This window comes from Hydractinia symbiolongicarpus, chromosome 9 (genome assembly GCF_029227915.1).
Source record: "Hydractinia symbiolongicarpus strain clone_291-10 chromosome 9, HSymV2.1, whole genome shotgun sequence".
NCBI classification, from domain to species: domain Eukaryota; kingdom Metazoa; phylum Cnidaria; class Hydrozoa; order Anthoathecata; family Hydractiniidae; genus Hydractinia; species Hydractinia symbiolongicarpus.
Genome location: NC_079883.1, coordinates 24,566,160 through 24,586,477, shown reverse-complemented (window position 1 = coordinate 24,586,477; position 20,318 = coordinate 24,566,160). Strand labels below are relative to the sequence as shown.

At 33.0% G+C, this 20,318-nt stretch overlaps 2 protein-coding genes across 2 annotated transcripts; one reads left to right on the top strand and one right to left on the bottom strand.

Annotated features, from left to right (window-relative positions):
• Positions 1 to 774: 774 nt before the first annotated feature.
• LOC130658039 (protein YIPF3-like) lies at positions 775 to 12,184 on the bottom strand. The gene is made up of 9 exons (XM_057461062.1): positions 12,025 to 12,184; positions 4,654 to 4,803; positions 4,191 to 4,297; positions 4,033 to 4,075; positions 3,173 to 3,265; positions 2,796 to 2,927; positions 2,219 to 2,338; positions 1,668 to 1,791; positions 775 to 1,440 (listed from the first exon to the last, which is right to left on the bottom strand). Exons 1-9 carry the CDS (start codon positions 12,145 to 12,147, stop codon positions 1,349 to 1,351), a joined length of 984 nt encoding a protein of 327 aa, XP_057317045.1. The 5' UTR covers positions 12,148 to 12,184; the 3' UTR covers positions 775 to 1,348.
• Positions 12,185 to 12,788: 604 nt separating this feature from the next.
• Positions 12,789 to 18,400, top strand: LOC130658036 (uncharacterized). Its single transcript, XM_057461060.1, has 5 exons — positions 12,789 to 13,159; positions 16,050 to 16,173; positions 16,884 to 16,966; positions 17,104 to 17,653; positions 17,947 to 18,400. Exons 1-5 carry the CDS (start codon positions 12,902 to 12,904, stop codon positions 18,219 to 18,221), a joined length of 1,290 nt encoding a protein of 429 aa, XP_057317043.1. The 5' UTR covers positions 12,789 to 12,901; the 3' UTR covers positions 18,222 to 18,400.
• The last annotated feature ends 1,918 nt before the right edge of the window (positions 18,401 to 20,318 follow it).

Genomic DNA, 20,318 nt, shown 5'->3' with positions numbered 1-20,318 from the left:
AGACATAGGTCAGTCTAAGGACTCCAAAATTAAGGTTAACCATTATAAGATTGGATAGACCCAACAACTGACACACATTGTTTTAAATTTTAAAATATTAAAGACAGGCCAGTCTCAACTGTGGAGGATTAAAGAGGTTGAACAAATAAACTAATGATCAATACAAATACCATTTTATAAATTCAGCTTTTCTTAAAATTGGACAGACTTGATAAATGGAGATTAGTAGTCCAGTTGGTAGAACGATTACTCATGTCCAAGTGGTTGTGGTTTTTATTTCAACATAATGCTTTCGTTTAGTTGGGCAAAAATTTAAAAAAAGGTTTATGTAGCTCAAATGAGTTTTGAACACTCCAGAAGTGCTTTCCTGCCCCAATCGATCATGTCAGCCTGTGTTACGAAAACAAAATCAACGCTCTGGTCTTGCACCAAGAGTTGCAAAGTTGTGTTGTTTTTGCTACCCACGAAAAACTTGAAATGCATGACTTGATTTAATGTCAGCTGGCTATATAAAAGATGGCTGTATAAAAAAATGAAGCACTTCATTGGAAGTAGTTTACGTTAAACACACAGACTTGATGTATGTAAATACATTTTAACGGTATGTCACAAGTTGGTCGTGGCCGGTCAATTGACAGGGCAGCATGTCAAAAGATGGACCACCGTGTGCACCACCATAATGAGAAAAGTCTTATTGAAGATGGGCACACACGAGATTATATGTGTAACCAACCACGACAACAGGTTGCACTTAACTAAATTTTAATGCAGAAGTTAAAAGGATATTTTTCTTCATAAATATTATTCTACTTACAAATACAATTAAACAAGTTATATACCACAAAAACAAAAATATATCATAAAAGGTAAACACGGATCAACTTTCTGAGCATAATCCGAATTTACAGACAACAGTTATGAGAGGGCTACTTTGTTTAAAAATGTAGCAAAAAAATTCCTTTAATTTCCATCTTTATTTCACTGTTAGATAAAAACTATCGACAATATTGTCCAGACCAATAAGACATACAATGGTAAAGTAAAGAAAAATATAGTATAATAAATAAAATCTAAATTGATCAAAATTACCTGTTTTAAGTACACTACTTTTTGGTTCACTTCAAGGTGCATTTTGTTCCTTATGGCAGTTAACAAACACGAATGCAAAAACCAGGGCAAAAAAGTGAGAGTGATGAGGCCAAAAATTTCCACATGCAACAATTTATACTTAGAGATCGAGTCAGCTTGATTTGGATGAACGAAACACACTGCAAGGCAAAATCACAACCGGGATTACCTCATGCAAAACACACACCCTGATCTAAAATGCAGCTACAAACTTTCTTTCTCACGTATTCGTCACAAAGGTGGTTGGTAACGATGTCTGCAGTGTAAGAACAGCCGCTTCACGTTTTGTTCGACTGAGAAGCAACGCTGCTTCTAAAAAACGGAAACTAATGACAAGTACTGGTAAACTGACAGAAATTGGGTCCAGTCATGCAAATAGGATTCATCTGTTCTGGAAAGTACTATCGTCAAGCAATGAATAGTTTCACTTTTAAGACGCGTACACAGTCCTCTTTTCTACCACGCCTGGCAAGAGCGTTTCAAGGAACAGGAAGCAAAACAAAAAATAAAAAAGGAGGAGAATTAAACCTTCTTCATACCTTCATATGTGTCATGATACGCATAGTGGAGATACAACAAAAACAATAGATGGACAACACCAACGATAGACCCAATGGTCATTCCCTGTTGTCTCGACCAAGTTCGACTCACATATACTCCCAACTAAAAAACATATTTTAACTTACTTCCTTATATAAACAAAGTTTTGACAATAAAACTTATGAGATAATACAATTACGAAACAAAACATGTGTGCTACACGGCTTTTATATTTTATTCTTGCAGTATTTTTTCCCTGGAACACCTCCTAATGTCTTCCGAGTGAATGCATAGAAAGCTCAAAAACCAATTGTTAAAATGATGCATAACGTAAACTACTAACTCTCCTCTTTATTTATTTATTTTTTGATGCTATCCAACAATAGAAGGAATAATTTACCGACGCTACCGAACCTAGGTGTAATTATTGCAGTTGTTTTGAATATTAATACATTCAGCGCAGGACCTTCTGCACAACCTTGTCTAACGGCCACCGTAAAAAATATTGTGTTATCGCAAGTTTGCAAGATAATTTATGTAATCAACTAACCATTCGAAGAGACGACAAACCACCAATCACAATAATCGCTAAGAAAAATACACCATGTGTTGTTTCGTGTGTCACCGTGGCCAAAAAGATGCAAATGCAATGACTAAACAATGCATAGCCCTAAACCCAACATAACATGTTATTAAATGCAATCCCATCGTTAGTAAAAAAGCACCGGAAACAAAAAGTTCGTTCAAAAAGAAGATTGATATTCTTATAGTGGGAAAATAAAATTAAGCTTGACATAATTGTAGAACATGCCCTAATAGTTATTTCCTTACGTAAATAAGGTGATTTCTTTTAGCCTTGGTATGCTCACAAAAACTCATTTTAGACACAAAGAATTATGCTTACAAAAATGTTGATCAACCGTTGGCTAGAGATTAAGGCAAGTTTTGTCACTATTCAAATAGTCGAATACTTTGAAAAAGACTTTCGAACGTTAATACTGCGTATTCAGCATCAGAAAGATGGTAACATTTTTAAAAGCATGCAATAATAGGTTTTCTGAGGTCTAGGAAGAGCACGTGGAAAGACAGAAGCTAATACAAAAGAGAATATTTTACAAGTAACTTACCGTCAACGACACGATTTGCAGTAGAGTGATATGGGCGTTACATAGATACGCCATGAAATAATATAACGAGGAACCGCCCAACCAATATCCAAAACAAACTCCAATTGCTGTCCCCATTAAAGTTCCCTCTTGCTGAAAATCAGAAAGAATTCACGTGTAAAGATATAAGCAAACGTAACGAAGGAAAATTATGTCCTTCCAGTTCTGTGAGTTTAAATTTGGACTGAAATATACAACTATTTTTTGATTGGAATTATTTAAGACCGCCACACGTTTTCAACACCATTTGTCATGAGGATAAAGTACTCTTCCACGATTCATATACTTCAAACATACAGTATCTATCTGCATTAAACAAATAAACTTTATTTACTTACGACAGTATGTCCACTATGTTTCATTGAAAACAAAAGAAGCGCGACTAATGTGAAAACAACCATGATAGGTCCATACAGCTCCCCAGCAACAGTCTATGACACATAAAAGCAAAATAACGAAAAATACATCAATCATTTTAAAAACTTAAACTTTTTAAAATTAGGTTCTATCCAAGATCGCGTCAATATACAATAAACTATAAAGGATAGGGGTGTACCAGGACACTTAAATTAAAGATGTATCTGCTTCATTTACAGCAGCTACTCATGGACACACTCACACAGGTCCTGGAAACACTGCCGAATAATACGAGCTCACATTAGGCTGAAAATTGGTCGTACACAACATTTGACAGTCAATAATGAATCCACAAACACTTTAATATTATTTATAAAATTCCGAGCTTTAGAATATTCACCTCTGAAATAATTTCTCATAAATGCTGATGTTAAAAGTGCAAAATGTATCAGCAACAATTGTGTCAAATAAATATACACTTCTTCACAGTTTAAGTTGTACGTTCATTTTCTGTATTGAAAAAAGGAAGTAAACAGAGTAAACTTTAATGAGGCTTTGACCATGAGCATTCTGAATATTTCTCATTTTCTGAAAAAATAATTAGTCTCACAGCATGAAAATTAAGATGTTATTGCCAGTAACCCTACTTAAAACATATGTGAATGAATTTATACTTTTCTTTTCAAAATATTAACCAAAAAAAATATTCCACTTTTTTTCATCCCACAGTTTACTTCCTTTTTTCAATTCTCAATAAGTGCATTGTAACAAAACGAACAAAACAATGGTTAGTTGAAACTGTGAACTCGTGTATTAATTATACTTAAAAAAAGAAAGATACCTGAGGTTTTAATGGTTTTCTGGGTACTAGCGACTGTGCCAACCTAAAAACAATGTATGTTTGTGCATGTAAACAATACAAAATATGATATATGACTGCTAGACATGTTTGAAACCCAAACACTTTACAATATGTTTACTATGTATTAAACACGTTACCTAATCAAAATATCTTTGGGCTCGACATCGAAATATGGACGCAACACATCAATGTTTGAATATAAGTCAAAGAAACGTCTTGCTTGAGATTTCCCAGCAGCCCACACCTGTGCAGATAAACATGAACAAGACACAGATAAACAATAACACTAAAATGCAAACATGCAACTAACACCAACACTATATGCATGTCAGTAACACTTAAACATCTTAGTTAGGTAATTTTCTTATTGCAAAAAATAACCTAACTAGTGGTGGCCTAGTGTTATTTTCTTCGAAAGATAATACAGCAACCACGTATGGTAGGGTCGATGGTATACAAAGCTGTGTACTTAGAACAGTTTGGAGGTTAATAGCATCCGTAGCTTGCATGAGAACTTTGCCCACACTTATAGCATTCCTTCGCAGGCTCTTTTAGGAAGTACTGAATCGGTCATCATTAAGTAATAAAAATAATAATTACCTGTCCTCCGACTTCCTCCACTATTTTTGATCGCATTGCTTGCATAAAATCATCCTCAGTTTTTGCAGCTCCACCAGAACCAGATGGAGATTCTCTTCCAGATGCAATTGAAGGTGACTCTGAGCCGAGCTCTATTACTGTGGTTGGTTCCTGGAAATATATATCAACAAATATGTGTTTTACAACATGGACAAAAATAACTAATGACTGTAATTAAGAACCATGCCAGTGGAAATTGTTTTTCCTGCATTAAAGACGCAGTCAGTTTATTTTTTTTTGAGTACAACACCATTTATTTTTCATGATATGCTAACTCTTAGAGGCAGTAACACAAAAACTTCCAAAAACAGCATACAAACCTTCCAAAACATCTTTGCAAAGACATGTTTAGTATATACAGTACTCATCATTAAGCTTTTTCTAACTGTTCTTGATGGTATAGACAGGTCATTTAGAGAATGTCTAAATTACAAACAATCTCTTTTTGTAGTCTTCCCCAAGTATCAGTTTAAAAAAATTGATGCAGTCTGAACATTAACATAAACCACAAACCACAGATTTTTTGTAAGAAATACAAGACTGGATTTGTCTGCGCATGCTTCTTACATGAAGTTGAGAATTTTAAGAAACTTTTTTTTTCTGTAAATATTGATAGAATTGCACAGTAATACCAAGCAGCCGTCCATAATATATTTTTAGTGCATAGCACCATGAAACCTAACCACCCATCTATGCACTAACAAAGAAATTCTGAATTGGTCAGGGAAATCACTGAAACCAGAAAGGCATATGTGCAGGTGCAACTAACTTAGAAACTGTATGTTCCATAGTTTAAATAATGACAGCTGTCAATTGAGTGTGTTTTGGTTTAATTGTTCACTTTATCAGGAATGTGTGAAATGTTTGTAATATACTTTTATAATATGCTATATATATGGCAAACAATTTTCAACTAAAAAATTTTTCATATGGTATACCTAAACTTAGAGTATAGAACAAAAAGGCCTGTTTTGATGCATTTCTGCTCAACAAAAAAAAACTTTGCATTGCATACTGTCCAATCTTTGCATGTACTAGCAGAGCAAATCTTCTAAACAAAACTATTTCGACTTTGTTACGGTTGGCCATTGGACAAAAGAACAAAATGAATTAATGTTCTTTATTGCATTGTTTTTAACAGTTTTTAAACAAAGTATGCGCTGTAGTATAACCTTCTACAGTATTATTTTGACAGTTATAAAGCAAACTATGACATCGTATTAACCTCTAAGTTATTGTTTTACAGTTTTTAGGCACTTTAGTACACCGCATTAGCCTTCTATGGTCTCGTTTCTGCACTTTCCAAACAAACTATAGTGATGTAGAGCGTGACAAAAGTTTATTTATAGTGCATAAACTTTTCTTATAAAAACCTGTCTTGTAGAAAATGTGTATCTTATATAAAAATTATTCATGCAAGTCTTTTCAGGTTGACATCATGATTACTTATGCAAATACATAAAAGCAATGTATGTAATAAACAATATATTCACATCATATTCTAAACATTTAAGATAAGATGCTAGTTGAAGACAATAGATTAGGCAGAGAGAAATTACATCACAGTTTCTTGTCCATCAATCGCATGTGTTTCAGCACCCATTAAATAAAGTTTATTATATCCAAAATTTTAATTATTGGCATAAAAAAATCCATTTTTCTTATAATATATAATCACTTATCAGTGATTTTCATTATCTTCATCAAATGGAACACTTTTTGTTTGAGTGTTATTTCGTTGTGTGTAGCTATGTAAGATAAATTGTTATAACTTTGTTTACTTTGATTATCAATCTTGAGCTTGATTTTTGTATTTGAAAAGGGCTTGCTGTAACAAATTGAATGTTTTATAGTCAGGCTGTTACTTTAAACCACTGTGGTCAACATATAATTAAAACTGTCTGATACCATATATTTGTGCGGCCTGCCTTATATACAGTTTTTTTTTACTCAAGTTTGAATCAAGTTCAATCAAATTAAAAGAAAAGAGAAAATAATTGAATATTTGAAGCAAAGTTGAGCTCTGAAAGATAAAACAGCTTAAAAAGGACCAATTATTTCAAAAAATTACAGAGTGAAATTGAAAAAAAAATTGCATAAGAAATTTTGCATATTTTATGTGAGACTCAATAGGCCTGGAACTATTCTTAAAAACATTAGGCCTGACAAACATAACACATGATAAGTTGTTTTGCAAGTTCTATGTCAATATTTTAGTGTAACCAATTCTGGCTAAGCATTCGAAATAAAAGAACTAAAACCCATTTATGACAGCTGAGCTTGGTTTGAATCAGTATGTAAAAATACAAACATTTCTCGATCGCTGTTAACAAATATAGTTAAACAAAATCCCTAGATCACATAATTCCTGGTTTGTAGGTTGAGCCAAACTGATTAAGGCGGGTGTCACAAATATGTGGTGTTAGAGTCATTTGAGTCCCCAAAATAGAGTCGGTGAGTTGGTGAAGAAAAAATCAATAATCTTTAAAAAAATTGTGTTCAATTATCCAGCCATAAATGCCCATAATTATACGATATTTAATTAGAACTTGAACGTCTCGGTTTTTTGGTGCCATTTTGAACTAGTTCTCAGGACCCTAGGTACTCACGGCCAGAATTTTAAAGCCAAGCACCATAATAATGGGGATACTGGCTGTGGAGAAAAGAGTATAGAAGATTTTTTGCTGCTCTAGTTCTTCTGACTCCAAATTTAGAAACAGTTTATGTTCTTATATCTGACTATACAAACCTCTGGTGGCAACATAACGAATAATGAAATTTTCCTACATGTGTTTTGTTTTCACATAATGTCCACAACAACGAGGGTGTGATAAGCCGCATACGCCGTAAAAAGTACTGGCTCAGGCGATTTTGGCGTTTTGAAAAAAACTCAAGTATTTGTCCGAAAAAAACCGCATAGACCCAGGCAATGCTTGAAAAAAAAAGAAGAAAAACAAACACTAATGATTTAAAAAAATATAACAATTAAAATAAACTTACTATGTGGTAGCGAAGTTCTTAGAAGATTTGTTTTTGATGGTTTTTGATAAAATTTACTTTATAAATAACTTATTGCGCCCCGCCGAAGGGGCGCACAGTGTCCTTGTTTTCTCTAAAGATTTGAATGCAATAAAAAATGTTTATCGAGATTCTTTTGTTATGCTAATATGGAGCTTTGTAATATGAAGCTTCGTTTGCCTCGTTTAATGTGCATAAATGTCGCTGCAGCCCACGTGAATTATCTTCAAGAATAGATTTGTTTTTGTCTGAACAACATTGTTGCTAAACCTGTTAACGGTAAGTAAGTAGAAGGATTACTTATGTCTTATTTGAAATTAAACTTAGGACGGTTCCTGGCGTTTATCTAAAGGCCGCAATTTATGAATGCGTCGAAATTTATGACTGGGAAGTTTTCTTGTGCCGTTGATACATTCTTTGAACTTTTTATTAATGCTGTACACGTAACTACTTTCCTTCTTGTAAAGAAGAATGTTACATGTTAAAGTTGTTATCTGATGTTAAGGTACATGTCAATTATCTCTAAAGATTTGACTGCGATAAAAAAAGTCAATTAAGAACAGAACATTTCGTGTATATACTGCCATGACTAAAACTGCTTACATTTTGTTGGTCTTGCCTTCCTGATCTGGCTTGTCGTAGTAGCTTTACTGATTTACTAGGGAGCTAAATACCATTTTTAAATTCTTCTAAAATTACTTTTACTAGCTAATATATCAAGCTAGCCAGCAAGCTAGCTACACAAAATAGTGCTTTGATTACCTTTAAAAAACCTTTGTCCTGCTTTGCATAATTTTATCAACAAGGGTGCTGATAAGCCGCATACGCCGTAAAAGTTAGGGCGAAAATATTCAAATATTGACTCAAAAAAACCCGCATAACGCAAAAGATGTCCGCATTGTGTGTTACAAGGAATTGCATTTCGTGAATGCTCCGAATGAGTTAGGGAGAGTTCGGGAAAGTGCGTGTAGTTTCAAAGGACAACCAATAATTTTATTCAAAAAGCTGCTTGCACCGAACAGGCAAGATGAACTGATAATTAGCCAATAACATGATAGTTAGCCGTTGCAGTATAACTATACGCTACCCACAGTATAATTGTTGTTACAGGCTTCTTTGTGTTCTTCACTTTTCATGTTTTTACTTGAAATCAAAAGAGTGTCCTGTTAAATAATGACATACTGCTACAGTAACACTATCTTCTTAGCACAAGCATTTCTTGTACCTATTTTTGGTTTTAATTAAAGTACAACTTTATTTGGATCTATATAAATATAGATGGCTATGGGGAGATCAATAACAAAGAAAAGTATGGAAATTTAAGTCAAAAAAATTTAAATCGTAAAATTAGCTGTATGAGTGGCTAATTATACTGCACATATATAATTATTCTGCATCGGCTAACCATTCTGTTACTGGCTAATTATCACATTTCCTTGAGTGCCTAATAGCCAGATATTTTGTTGAAAAAAATGGACCCTAATTTACTTGAAAAACTTTCTTGACCTTACCTAAAGTATCACAATATATTTTTCTAAAGTTTCTTAGAAAAGACTTGATTTTAAAAATCCCATGAAAAGACCATCAATTTATTAAATTTGACAAATTTATTAATTGTGTGTTTACTGTATTTTTGTTTCAACTTGTTGAATTTAATTTGAACTTTCAAAAGTTAGATATGTTCAACTTTTTGAATTTGTCAAAAAAGGATAATAAACAATCAAATTTGTTCAATTCAATAAATCGATTTCGACAAAATAAATCCTGTATTGTCCACAGGTTTCAAAATCATGGATTGCCTGCTTACTTGTTTACCAATGATATGGAAAGCCAGCTTGATTAAATTTATATACATATATTTATATAATATACCTTGTGCATTACATGGCATTGGTTTGTATCTTTTTAATAAATTCTCACTTCAAATCAAAGAGGGAGACAATAATTACACAACCTGGTATTAATTCAGTTCCTGGTAAGATTGTATTCTTGTTTCTTATTTTTAAATGTACTTTTTTTCAGATCAACTGTTATCAAACCATGCACCATCAGCATTTTCGAAAAATCTTCAACAAGAGTAAATTTTAAAGGATTTTATTGGTAAATTATTGAGTAATAATTTATTGAAATTGAACTTGTTCACAAGTTATTATATTCGAATCGTCAAGTCCATACATAACAATCTGTATCCTAGAATTTCAAGAATTTTTCAGATCAGTTATAAAAATATCCAGTTAAAGTTTTTTAGAATATATATATATATATATACTATATATATGTAAAAAAAAATTCTTATTTTTTATTTATTACGTTGTATTTTAGGTTAGTGGCAATAATAATTGAGAATTAGGATACTTATGATTTGTTTACCCATTACCCATTGTTCTCCTTTTTCAAAGGCTATACTTTTCAGAATCTTCCAGGCTAATGACGAAAATCTTCAAGTCGCAGGGCTTCTTAATTATAATTTTTCCCTGGGCAATAAGCTTTCCACAAGTCTCCATTCGATTCTGTTCTGCATTTCTGTTATCATACCCGTTATCACGCAGTTACATAAAACATCCACCATTTTCCATTATAAATTTCAATCCTGTTCTAAATTCGTATTTTTTAAATTGTTATTAGCAATTCGGGGCGCATTAGTGGTAACTATGGCTAGTATATTAACTTTAGTAACTTGTATGGTACAAGGAATCACATTTCAGGAGGCAACCACCAATTTAATTCAAAAAGTTGCCCAAACTCGCCCTTATTGTAGTGCTTGTCTCGCTAGCCGCCACTTTTTATCTGCCATATGTGTTTTTATGAAGTCTTACACGGCGGCAGTGCCTAGTTCTGCATCTAAGAGTTTAGTTAAAGTGGCTGCTCTTCATCTAATTTATGATATAAATAAACATCATCAAATGCCACAATTATCGACTTATACGTGCCCTCTCCAGACACTTATATATGAGGGTGTTTGTGGCTTTCTGCACCCTCTCTTCCACAACAAAAAACTGTGATGTAATTTCCCTTGGACTTAGGCCGTCATCAAAAATATGTTGTGTTCGCGTCCTCCGACCGACTCACTTTTGGCAATAAAAACCTGAGTCGGTATGTCGGAAAAAAAACGGGAAAAAATTTTGCGAGATATTTTTCACATAGAAAATTTTTTATGCCAGAACTAATTTATGCAAAATTGAAAAAAAACTCGCGAAAATTAATTTCCGTAAAAATTAATTCCTTTGGAGCACTCCTGTGGCTACTGACAGTTCACAGGGTGGCAAAAAATGGTCTACAACTCATTTTTGCGGGGTTGTCAGGACGAGGGTGCCGATAAGCTGCATACAACGTAAAAAGTGAGGGCCTTTTCGGGCGAGTTCGGTGTTTTGAAAAAAATTCAAGTATTCGTCCGAAAAAACCCGCATAGGCCTGAATAACGACCAACAGAAAAAACAAAAAACAGACACTAATATGATTCAAAAAAACTATAAAAATTAAAATAAACTTACTATGTGGTAGCAAAATTCTTAAAAGAACTGTTTTTGATGGTTTTTGATCTTCCCAACTATCGTCCGCATGAAGATAGTTAGGAAGATCAAAAACCATTTTTCTTCAGGACGCAAGAGGGTGCCGATAAGCCGCAAACGCCCACATATATAAAAGCGAGTTCGGGCGACTTTTCGAATTAAATTGACGGTTGTCCGCCGAAGCCGCCCGCACTTTCCCGAACACGCCCAAAACATTCCCGAAATGCAACACCTTGTAACATAAACATGGCGGACGACAATTGAAAGAACGCGCTTGAAGAGAAAGGAGGTAATAAAGTTTATATATAAGTTATTTATCAAGTAAATCTTATCAAAAACCATAAATGACAGTTCTTTTAAGAGCTTAGCTACCATATAGTTAGTTCATTTTAACTTTTATACTTTTTTAAATAATTCTTCGAGAGTCATTTATAGTGAAATTTTTTTCTTTCAATCATTATTCAGGACTATGCTGGTTTTTTCGCGCAAATACCTGAATTCCGAACTCGCTTGAAAAGACGCACTTTTTGCGGCGTATGCAGGTTATCGTCCAGGACGCGAACACAACATATTTTAGATAGTGGCTTTAGAGATCAAACAATTAATCATGTGCTAATACTTTCCCCATTTCTCATAACTGTTAAGTTATGGTGAATGAAGTGTAGCTAGCTAGCTAACTATATTTAAAATCATAATTTTTTCAGCAAGGTGGAACCCCCCAGCAGATAGAGAGCTGTTTCTAAAGATAATCACGCAATGGAATTTGTGGTGTAGTGAGTGCAAAATATAAATTAGAGTTTCCTACATTTTGTAAAAGGTCCCAGCTTGATGTTGAAGACTCGCTGCTGTCAGTTCTATCAACATAATTACTTTGTTTTGAAGCACTGTTGCTGCTTAGTAAGTTTGAATTCGAAGCGGTGGTTGCCATCTTGGGCCGTTTTTCGTGGAATGGTTTCGTGTCAAGTCGACACAAAAATTATTCGCCGTGCTTGTGTCATTACACAGCCCCCAGCCCTAATGCGGAAGCACAAATTTAAAATGTAGCGATTTGTTTACTCAAAAATCATCAAGTTAGTTTTATTTCAAGTCACCTAAATTTTTGTAAACTTATTTTAAGAGACCAACAATTCTTTTTTTTCCTTCGACGAATTTTTAAGCGACGCGAAATATACGCACATTTTTTGCTAAGCGTCAGTAGTACAGCCGGGTCTTGGGGAAAGCTCCTGAAGCTTGCGCATAATGAGCTATTTCAGCATATTACAACGCATCAGAGTGGATTTTTTTAAAAATATCTTTTTCTATCTGGCCTTACAGGGTCAAACTAACAATCAGCCTTGAGGATAAAATTGTCTACCCATGTGTATACAGTTGCATAATAAGGAATTAGGGATTTTAAGCTTACATTTTAAAATTTCTATGAATTTCCAATTTTAACGCGATTAAAAGCACACGGTAAAATTTGTGCACGGTTTGTGCTTTGCTTGCATTATTCCTTTTTTCTTAGAAAAATAAGGGGATTGGTTCGCAGCAAAAAGACCTGATCAAGCGAAAATTATATTTAGATTTCGAAACCGATATATACAAAGATGGTATCCTCATGTTGTGAAAATACAAATCATCAGACGGAAAAACATAATAATGTTTCTTGTTTGATGTTAAAAATTTTGTAATATTAAGTAGAAATGGAAGAAATTTCAGCACATAATTGTGTTACTATTAAAATCAAAAATTTTCTATCAACATGGTGGGTCAGTAAGGTTCTTAATTTTAACCAAAAAATACCAGCAGAAGAAAGAGGAAATAATGTTGATGATGGAGACAGTGATGATGTGGTGAAAAAATATGCGCTAAAAGTTAACGTACACCTACTTCTAAAGTGGATAAGAGGGGAAATATATCTTCATGAGAAATCTAGTAACAAAGAAGATAACTTGAAAAAGGTATAAAACTGTCTATTAGCAAGTCTTAATAATAAGTTTTCTTTCCTGCGTTTTTCTGCTTTTTTGAACATTTTGCATATATCTTTGCAAACCGTTCGCCAATTCCACTAATTGCTTTCCTGGCTTTGGCTTTGAAATGAAGATAGTTGGCAATGTCAATATTCTGTTTTTTGTCTTCTCTGAGATAATGCATATACAGCATATATATTTATTTTTCCCTGCGACGTGAATGGTTAAAATCCATTATTTAAAACAACAAATAGTGCCACACAAGGTTTTGGCCATAAGCTAACAATGTGTGATGCAAATAAGACCATAATTGGTCAAAACTATCTGCAAAATGGACAGATTTGATTCACATAAATATTGTATTGCGAAACGCAATGATTTCGACGTATTTACAACAGAAAATTTATGTTCGCCTAGTTAGACTATGGGTAGCCTAATTAAACTACATCGCGTTGCCTAACTAACTCGCCTAAGTAGGTCATGCTGCCTAATTAGGTGTTTACCCTGACTGATATATATATGTACATACTTTTTCTCAACAATGGGTATGTATTTTTGTATTGAAAAATAGACCATTCACAATAAAAATTTTTGTGAATTATATCTGATACCAGTTCGCGAAAATTGATTTTCATCAAATGTCTGAAATTGACTGATTCGCGAAAATATATATTAAAAAATGCATTTTGTTTTTTGCCTTGCAGAAATAAGTCTTCACAAAAAATTAATCTACTTAAGGTATATTAGACAGACAACCATTTGGTGCTGGAGTCATCCAACCAACTCTTGATCGCAACTTTTGACATAGAGGAGAGGGTGCCGGTAAGCCTCAAACGCCTTCATATATAAGGGCGAGTTTGGAGACTTTTTGAATTAAATTGGTGGTTGTTCTCCGAAACTGCCCGCACTTTCCCGAAATCACCCGAACTCGCCTGTATAGATTCCAGAAATGTAGTTCATTATAACATACCATGTCAACAACAGTTGGAGGAGAAAGGAGTTAATAAAGTTTATCTATAAGTTATTTATCAGGTATATAAATCTAATCAAAAACCATCAAAAACAGTTCTTTTTAGAACTTCGCTATCACATAACTAAGTTTATTTTAATCTTTATAGTTTTTTAAATGATTTGTGGTGAATCTTTGAGTGTTTTGGGTCTATGCAGGTTTTTACGGGCGAATACTTATATTTTCTTCAAATCGCTGAACTCGCCCGAAAACGCCTGCACTTTTTATGGCGTATGGGCTTACCGGCACCAAACAAACACGTTTGCCAGCCCACAGCAGTGGGTATTTTTGGTAAAAAGGAAAGGTCGTTTTCAGTTTTAATATTGAAGTTATGATTTAAGATGATTTGTACGATGCAATTAGTTGTACAAATAACTTGAGTTGGATATAATAAGTGTATGTTATTTTAACTCAACTGTGAAAAGGTGTATTATGGAGTTTCACTTTAAAATGTCAGCTGTGAGTGCCACTAAAATAGTGCCCCAAAGCCCCAATTAATGATGCACAAGTTATCATATTTAATATTGTAAGTGTTTCATGGTGCACATCATGGCTATGTTTTTTGAATTTTTGGGCCTGCCTTACATATTTAAGGGAAAGTTTATCTCTGAAAAAGCTAAAAAAAGACCAATTATTTTAAAAGATTACGGAGTAAAATTAAAAACATTTTACATAAGATATTTGCATATTTTGTGTGAGTTAAATGTGAGATAGAGGTAGTGAGTATTAAAGAAACATGAACATAACCAAGTGGGTATCTTAATAAATAATAGCACATTATCTGAATGAAAAGACCATGGGATGGTGTAATCCAGTGTTTTTAATTGCTATATGAGGTATTTTCCAATTGAAATTGAACCTAAATTTTTCCAATTCCTAACAATGCTAACTATTGGATTCAGAATATGGCACCAATTTTGTTGGATCTACTAAATAAATAAGATTTCACCATGCTATGTCTTCTTAAAGATTCTAACAAAAGACCCAATTTGGATACAGCAAATTTTTTTTCTGAACTACAGAAATCCAGAAATTTAGAGAATTCCTAAACTACACATTGAAAACCCTGTGTTAAAACTAGTGAGTCTGTTTCTATCAATAACAATATTCGCTGTTCAACAAAAGTCAATCTAGCTGAGCCCAGTTCATCACAAATGTAAATCAATCATTTTTTCTTATAATTCGTACTAAAAGACTTTGAATGCAATAAAATATTTTTGAACTTATGCCACATATGGTTGTTTTTTTAATTATTGTTAGCATTTTAAAATGAGGTTAATTGCTACCATACCAAAACAAGACATTTGCAACATGTTTATTTATTTTTCCAGCTGCTGCACCATGATGATGTATGAAGTGTTCTGATAGTTACAAAATATAAAAAATATCAATCATAAACAATAGAAAAATTCATGAAACAAAAGTTTTAAAGAAATTAAATAAAGTAAAGGATTATGTTGAAAGAAAGGTTATTTAAATTAAGCTGTCCTTTTAGGTTAACTCAAACATGGTAATACCATGGCATGACATGATCAAATCATAAAACGATGTAGCATAATCACATTCTATGATCTTTAATAGCATATGGATGAAGTTTGTTAATGTGTACATCAGTAATATTTGATTTCCTTAAGTGCTTAGTTTTTCCAAGTTTATAAGTGGCATTTGGGGAAATGCCACTTATAAACTTGAAAACTCTCCTACCTTTTGTAGGGTGTATTGGGTGATTCTTTTTTTTTTGAAAAATTTGTCTCTTCCTATTTAATTAATTCCTGTATTCCTTTTTTATCATCTTTGCATGATAATTACAATTTCACAATACAATTTATGGAGGCAAGTGAAAATTAAATTTTTGTACATGTTTATCTTTAGATAATACTTTTTATCGAAACTGAAGAGGATCTTATTCATATGATTGCATTGACTGCTGAGTTTTACAGAATCATGAAGGAGACATCTGATAAACCTGATTTAAAGAAAGAACTTCAAGAAAAAGGTAGTAAGAGATATTGTTTGCTGCTTGTAGTGGAAACATAAAGGGTATCAATTGTGAAAAAATCAGTTTGAAAGAATATCAACTCTCAATAGCAAAGCACATTTTATTAAAACACAAGCTTTTTTGTTTTGCAACAAACTGGTATAAACAATATTTTTTGTTTACATTCAGAAAGTATTTTTTGCCAGTTGGTTTTAAACTGTATAAGAAGTACTCTGTGAGAATTGTATGTAAAAGAAAACCTTGTATTGCCAGATTTAAATTTTCCACCTAAAATGAAATAAAGAAAACAATACATTGATCACTGGAAATTGAGGACATTGTTATTTTCGGGCAAATGTGCTTCTGAGAATTAAATTCCAAATTTCTATGTGCCTGGGTTTTTTTTATTATTCATGCTACTTAATTCCCTAAACAATCCAAAAAGTGTTGTGGTTTTTAGTATTAGTACTATCTTCGGGCCTCCTTTTAAGTCACTATGCTCATTAATCTTCTTTTGATACTTTAGTGATACTTGACAATCACCATCTTTTTACTGTCTAGTTCAATGTTTTTTGAAATTGTGTCCAAAATCTTTGTTTAAAATGTTTTAGTCTCGAATTTTTTAATTAAGTTAATACATGTATGATTCAAAGTATTCTTGTTGGAAATTTGGAGCTTTGCAAGTGTTACGAATGTATGTTAGTTATTTGTTTCTCTTCATGTTACAGAAACATTTTCAGAAGAGGAGCCCTATTGGCCCAATCGTTGGGTTGTTCACATTGAATGGAAATTTAATAAGATTCCTCCAAAGGTGAGCTGTGTATCATTCTAAACTGTTTGCATTTCACCGGATTAAAGATTGTATAATCGATGAATAAACAAAGAATAGAAAAAGTGAAAATAAGTATTTTTGTGTGTTTTTAATAGTTATCTCTCTCTTGTTGTTAGATGTGGCATCTACGTAATGTTGAAAAATTGGATTTATCACTGACTTACGATGAGTCACGCAGACAGGATGAAGGGAAATTCAAAAAACGGACATCCCTTCCACATTATATTGGTGTGTTCCGGGAACTAAAACATCTCAATCTAGAAGGAAATGCATACGATTCGCTGCCCTCAACTTTAAGACTTTGCCAAAAACTTGAAGTGTTGAAACTTTTTAATAACAAATTCCAAGCTCTTCCTCTGTTTCTTTTGCACATGCCGAACTTGAAAGTTTTAAGCCGACATGACAATAAATTTGACTTCAATATTGACCATCCATGGCAACAAAAGTTAGTTAAAGGCAATAACGATACGCAAGACATGCATGTCCGTTCATGTATGTCATTGCGCATGTGTTCAGCGGTATCTGTTGTAAAGTCTTTGCATGTCTCGAATGTTGATAATTTTGATTTGCTGGGCGTGCCACATACGTTGGTTAAAATTTTATTTGATGCTCTAAATATTGTTAATTGTTGCGATCATTGTGGTAAAGGTGTACTCAGAGAGGAATGTAAGTTGATTTGACTCGTCTTGTAGTTTTTTTATATGTCATGGAATCATGGAAAATTATTTTATATTTTCGAACAAAACGTTTTCGTATTTCTTAATAGCTCCTTTTTTCATTTTTGCATTTAAAAATTTGAATAGAATTTATGAGATTTATGCGAGGAAAAAATTATTTATTTTTTATGAGTCTCTAGGGTGTGCAGAATATTCTCGAATCAGACGGATAGATTTTTCTATCAACACAACCAACCATAATCGCAAGTGGTTTTATAATAAGAATGTTTTGGTATACTTTAGCCTGGCGCTATCAGAATGTGATTGACTCGCTGTTTGGATATAACCATATCCCTTTATGTGGTTTTGCATGTTCTCACGAGTGTGCAGTGAACGCGAAAGAATCGTTTTCAATGAAAAATGAAGCGTATTTGAAGAAAAATCAAGCGGCGAATGTTTATGTATATGACATCAAGATAGAGGACTGGGTTGGAGATCATTCTTACAAATTTCGAAAGAGACATAATGGTAGGTTTATGAGGACTATGAGAAGAATGAAGCGCTTGTTTACATGCTAATTGGGAGGAGTGCTTATAAAAAAGCATGAACAAGTTACGAGAATATCTTCTACCAGTTGCTGTGGCGGTGGAAGATCTTACTGATAACATTCCTTAGTTTTTATTTTTTAATTAGAAGTATCTTTTTAGCGCACGAATACAGCAAATGATCAACAAGCTAATGAATCGAATACAAGAAATGATTGTTTTGTTTTCTTCAGCAACAATCTTTTTGATCAGTAAGCATAGATAATGTTAAAATTGTAATCGGAATGATGGAATGTTTGCGTACGTACCTAAATTGAGAGACTGCCAGAGATAGTTTTTGTGGCTGCTTTAAAAAGAGAAAACTTTGCGAAATCTTGTTAGATCAAATTAAATTTCCAGATGTGCAAACGAAATTGGTAATCAGATTGCGAATTATTCTCAACATACGCAAGCACAGTAAATTGTCTTTAAGATCAATTTACGTGATTTTAAAGCATTAGAAAAAGCTGTTAGCGTTTTTTTAGGGGGGGGGGGGGGGGGGTGGTGGGTGGGCACTTATCTTGTTTTTCGACTAAAATTGGACAAAATATGATAAAATTAAGGAAAAGAGGAAATATTTGATCTGGTCAAGAAGAGGTCAGACATTTCATGATCTTCATCGTGTTACTGTGCCCTTCAGTTTATATAGATTGGAAAGTGTCCTTGCGTTTTAGCAGTTTTATAAGTGTATTTAATTGAAGGTGCTTATTGTTTCGAGAAAATTGTCTGAGCAATATTTTAAAATATCGTCAAATTTAAGTTTTCTGAAAACTATTCACAGTTTTGTTATTTTTCCAACTCTGTAAAAATAATTGATTTTTGTTTTTTGTATTAAACATTGTATATATATATATTTGTTAAATTATTTAAATTTCGCGTTTTATAATTACATATTTTGTGTTTATTATTTTGAAACATTTTATACACTAAAATTTCTTCATCCAATTTTTTTCTTAAACCGATAAAATAAACCACCTTAAAGAGTATTGTTTGTGTTTCTTGTTGGTAACCCAGTACCCATTCTTCTCTTTAGATCAGTAGCTATGAAAATCCTAAGCAACCCTAGAAGGAAGTTGTTAGAATCTTGCTAATTTTAATATACTTGCCGTTCATTTTATTGCGATTTTATAAAATCAACTGGGTTTTTTTGCCTGTCGGGATGCGCGTATATTATGCAGAACCATTTACCTCCGTGAGAGGACTGTGTAAACATTCACAACTCGTACAAAATCAGCTGGATTTCTTGCTTGTGTGTCGGGATGCGCACATATTATGCAGAACCATTCTACCTCCGTAACAGAACTGTGTAAATATTCACAACTCGTATAAAATCAGATAGAGTTAGTGTGGTTTTTTGTACTTTAGCCTGCTAAATAAAAAAATATCAGGAGAGATGTAACCAGTTATGGTTATCGGACAAAGTCAGACAAAATTAACTATTTTTTTTGGATGTGAGTAAAATTATGTCCGATTAATAATTTTGTCTGACTACAATTTAGTCCGACTAATAATTCAGTCCAAATTTTTATTTTGTCTTCTGAGAGCTGTTAAGCTGGTAAATTCTATATTTACTTCTAAGAAGTAATGACAAAAAGGTGTGAAAGTACAGAAAATAAAACAACATATCTTTACAGCGATAAAAGCCATTCTTCGAAATAAACTTTTATCCCTACCTTCTATGTGATAAAGCATGATATTGTGATTGAGAAAGTCTGATTAATTAAATAAGAGCTTGTGGTTGTCTTTCTTTGAGAATTGGCCTTTTGAATGTTACGCGCATAGTAAAAAGTGCTTTATTAATTTTCACGCTTCACTCATGTTGAAATATTTCACGGCGATTTTTTTTCGTAAATGAACTATTTTAGGCTTTTTTGCGAAGAATTTTTTAACGACTAGTATATTTTTTTATTTTAATATATATATATTTCATGGCTATTTATTGAGATTGCTCATATCACAGAGACTGACCAACTCTAAAAAGAAAAATACTGAGCAAAACTAAAACATTTCAGTCATTTCTAGTAATTTCGCGAAGATATATTTTTCGCGAATTGAACTTTCCATGATTTTTTGGGCATACAGATTTTCGCG

Bases quoted from the DNA above. Each gene is read 5' to 3' on its own strand.
- LOC130658039 (XM_057461062.1), bottom strand. From the start codon at position 12,147: ATGGCAACCACCGCTTCGAATTCAAACTTACTAAGCAGCAACAGTGCT. The intron at 4,298-4,653 runs GTAATTATTATT...TTATCTGCACAG, and splicing joins TGGAGGAAGTCGGAGGACAG to GTGTGGGCTGCTGGGAAATC. The intron at 2,928-3,172 runs GTAAGTAAATAA...TCTGATTTTCAG, and splicing joins AACATAGTGGACATACTGTC to CAAGAGGGAACTTTAATGGG.
- LOC130658036 (XM_057461060.1), top strand. From the start codon at position 12,902: ATGGAAGAAATTTCAGCACATAATTGTGTTACTATTAAAATCAAAAAT. The intron at 16,174-16,883 runs GTAGTAAGAGAT...TTCATGTTACAG, and splicing joins GAAAGAACTTCAAGAAAAAG to AAACATTTTCAGAAGAGGAG. The intron at 16,967-17,103 runs GTGAGCTGTGTA...TCTTGTTGTTAG, and splicing joins TTAATAAGATTCCTCCAAAG to ATGTGGCATCTACGTAATGT.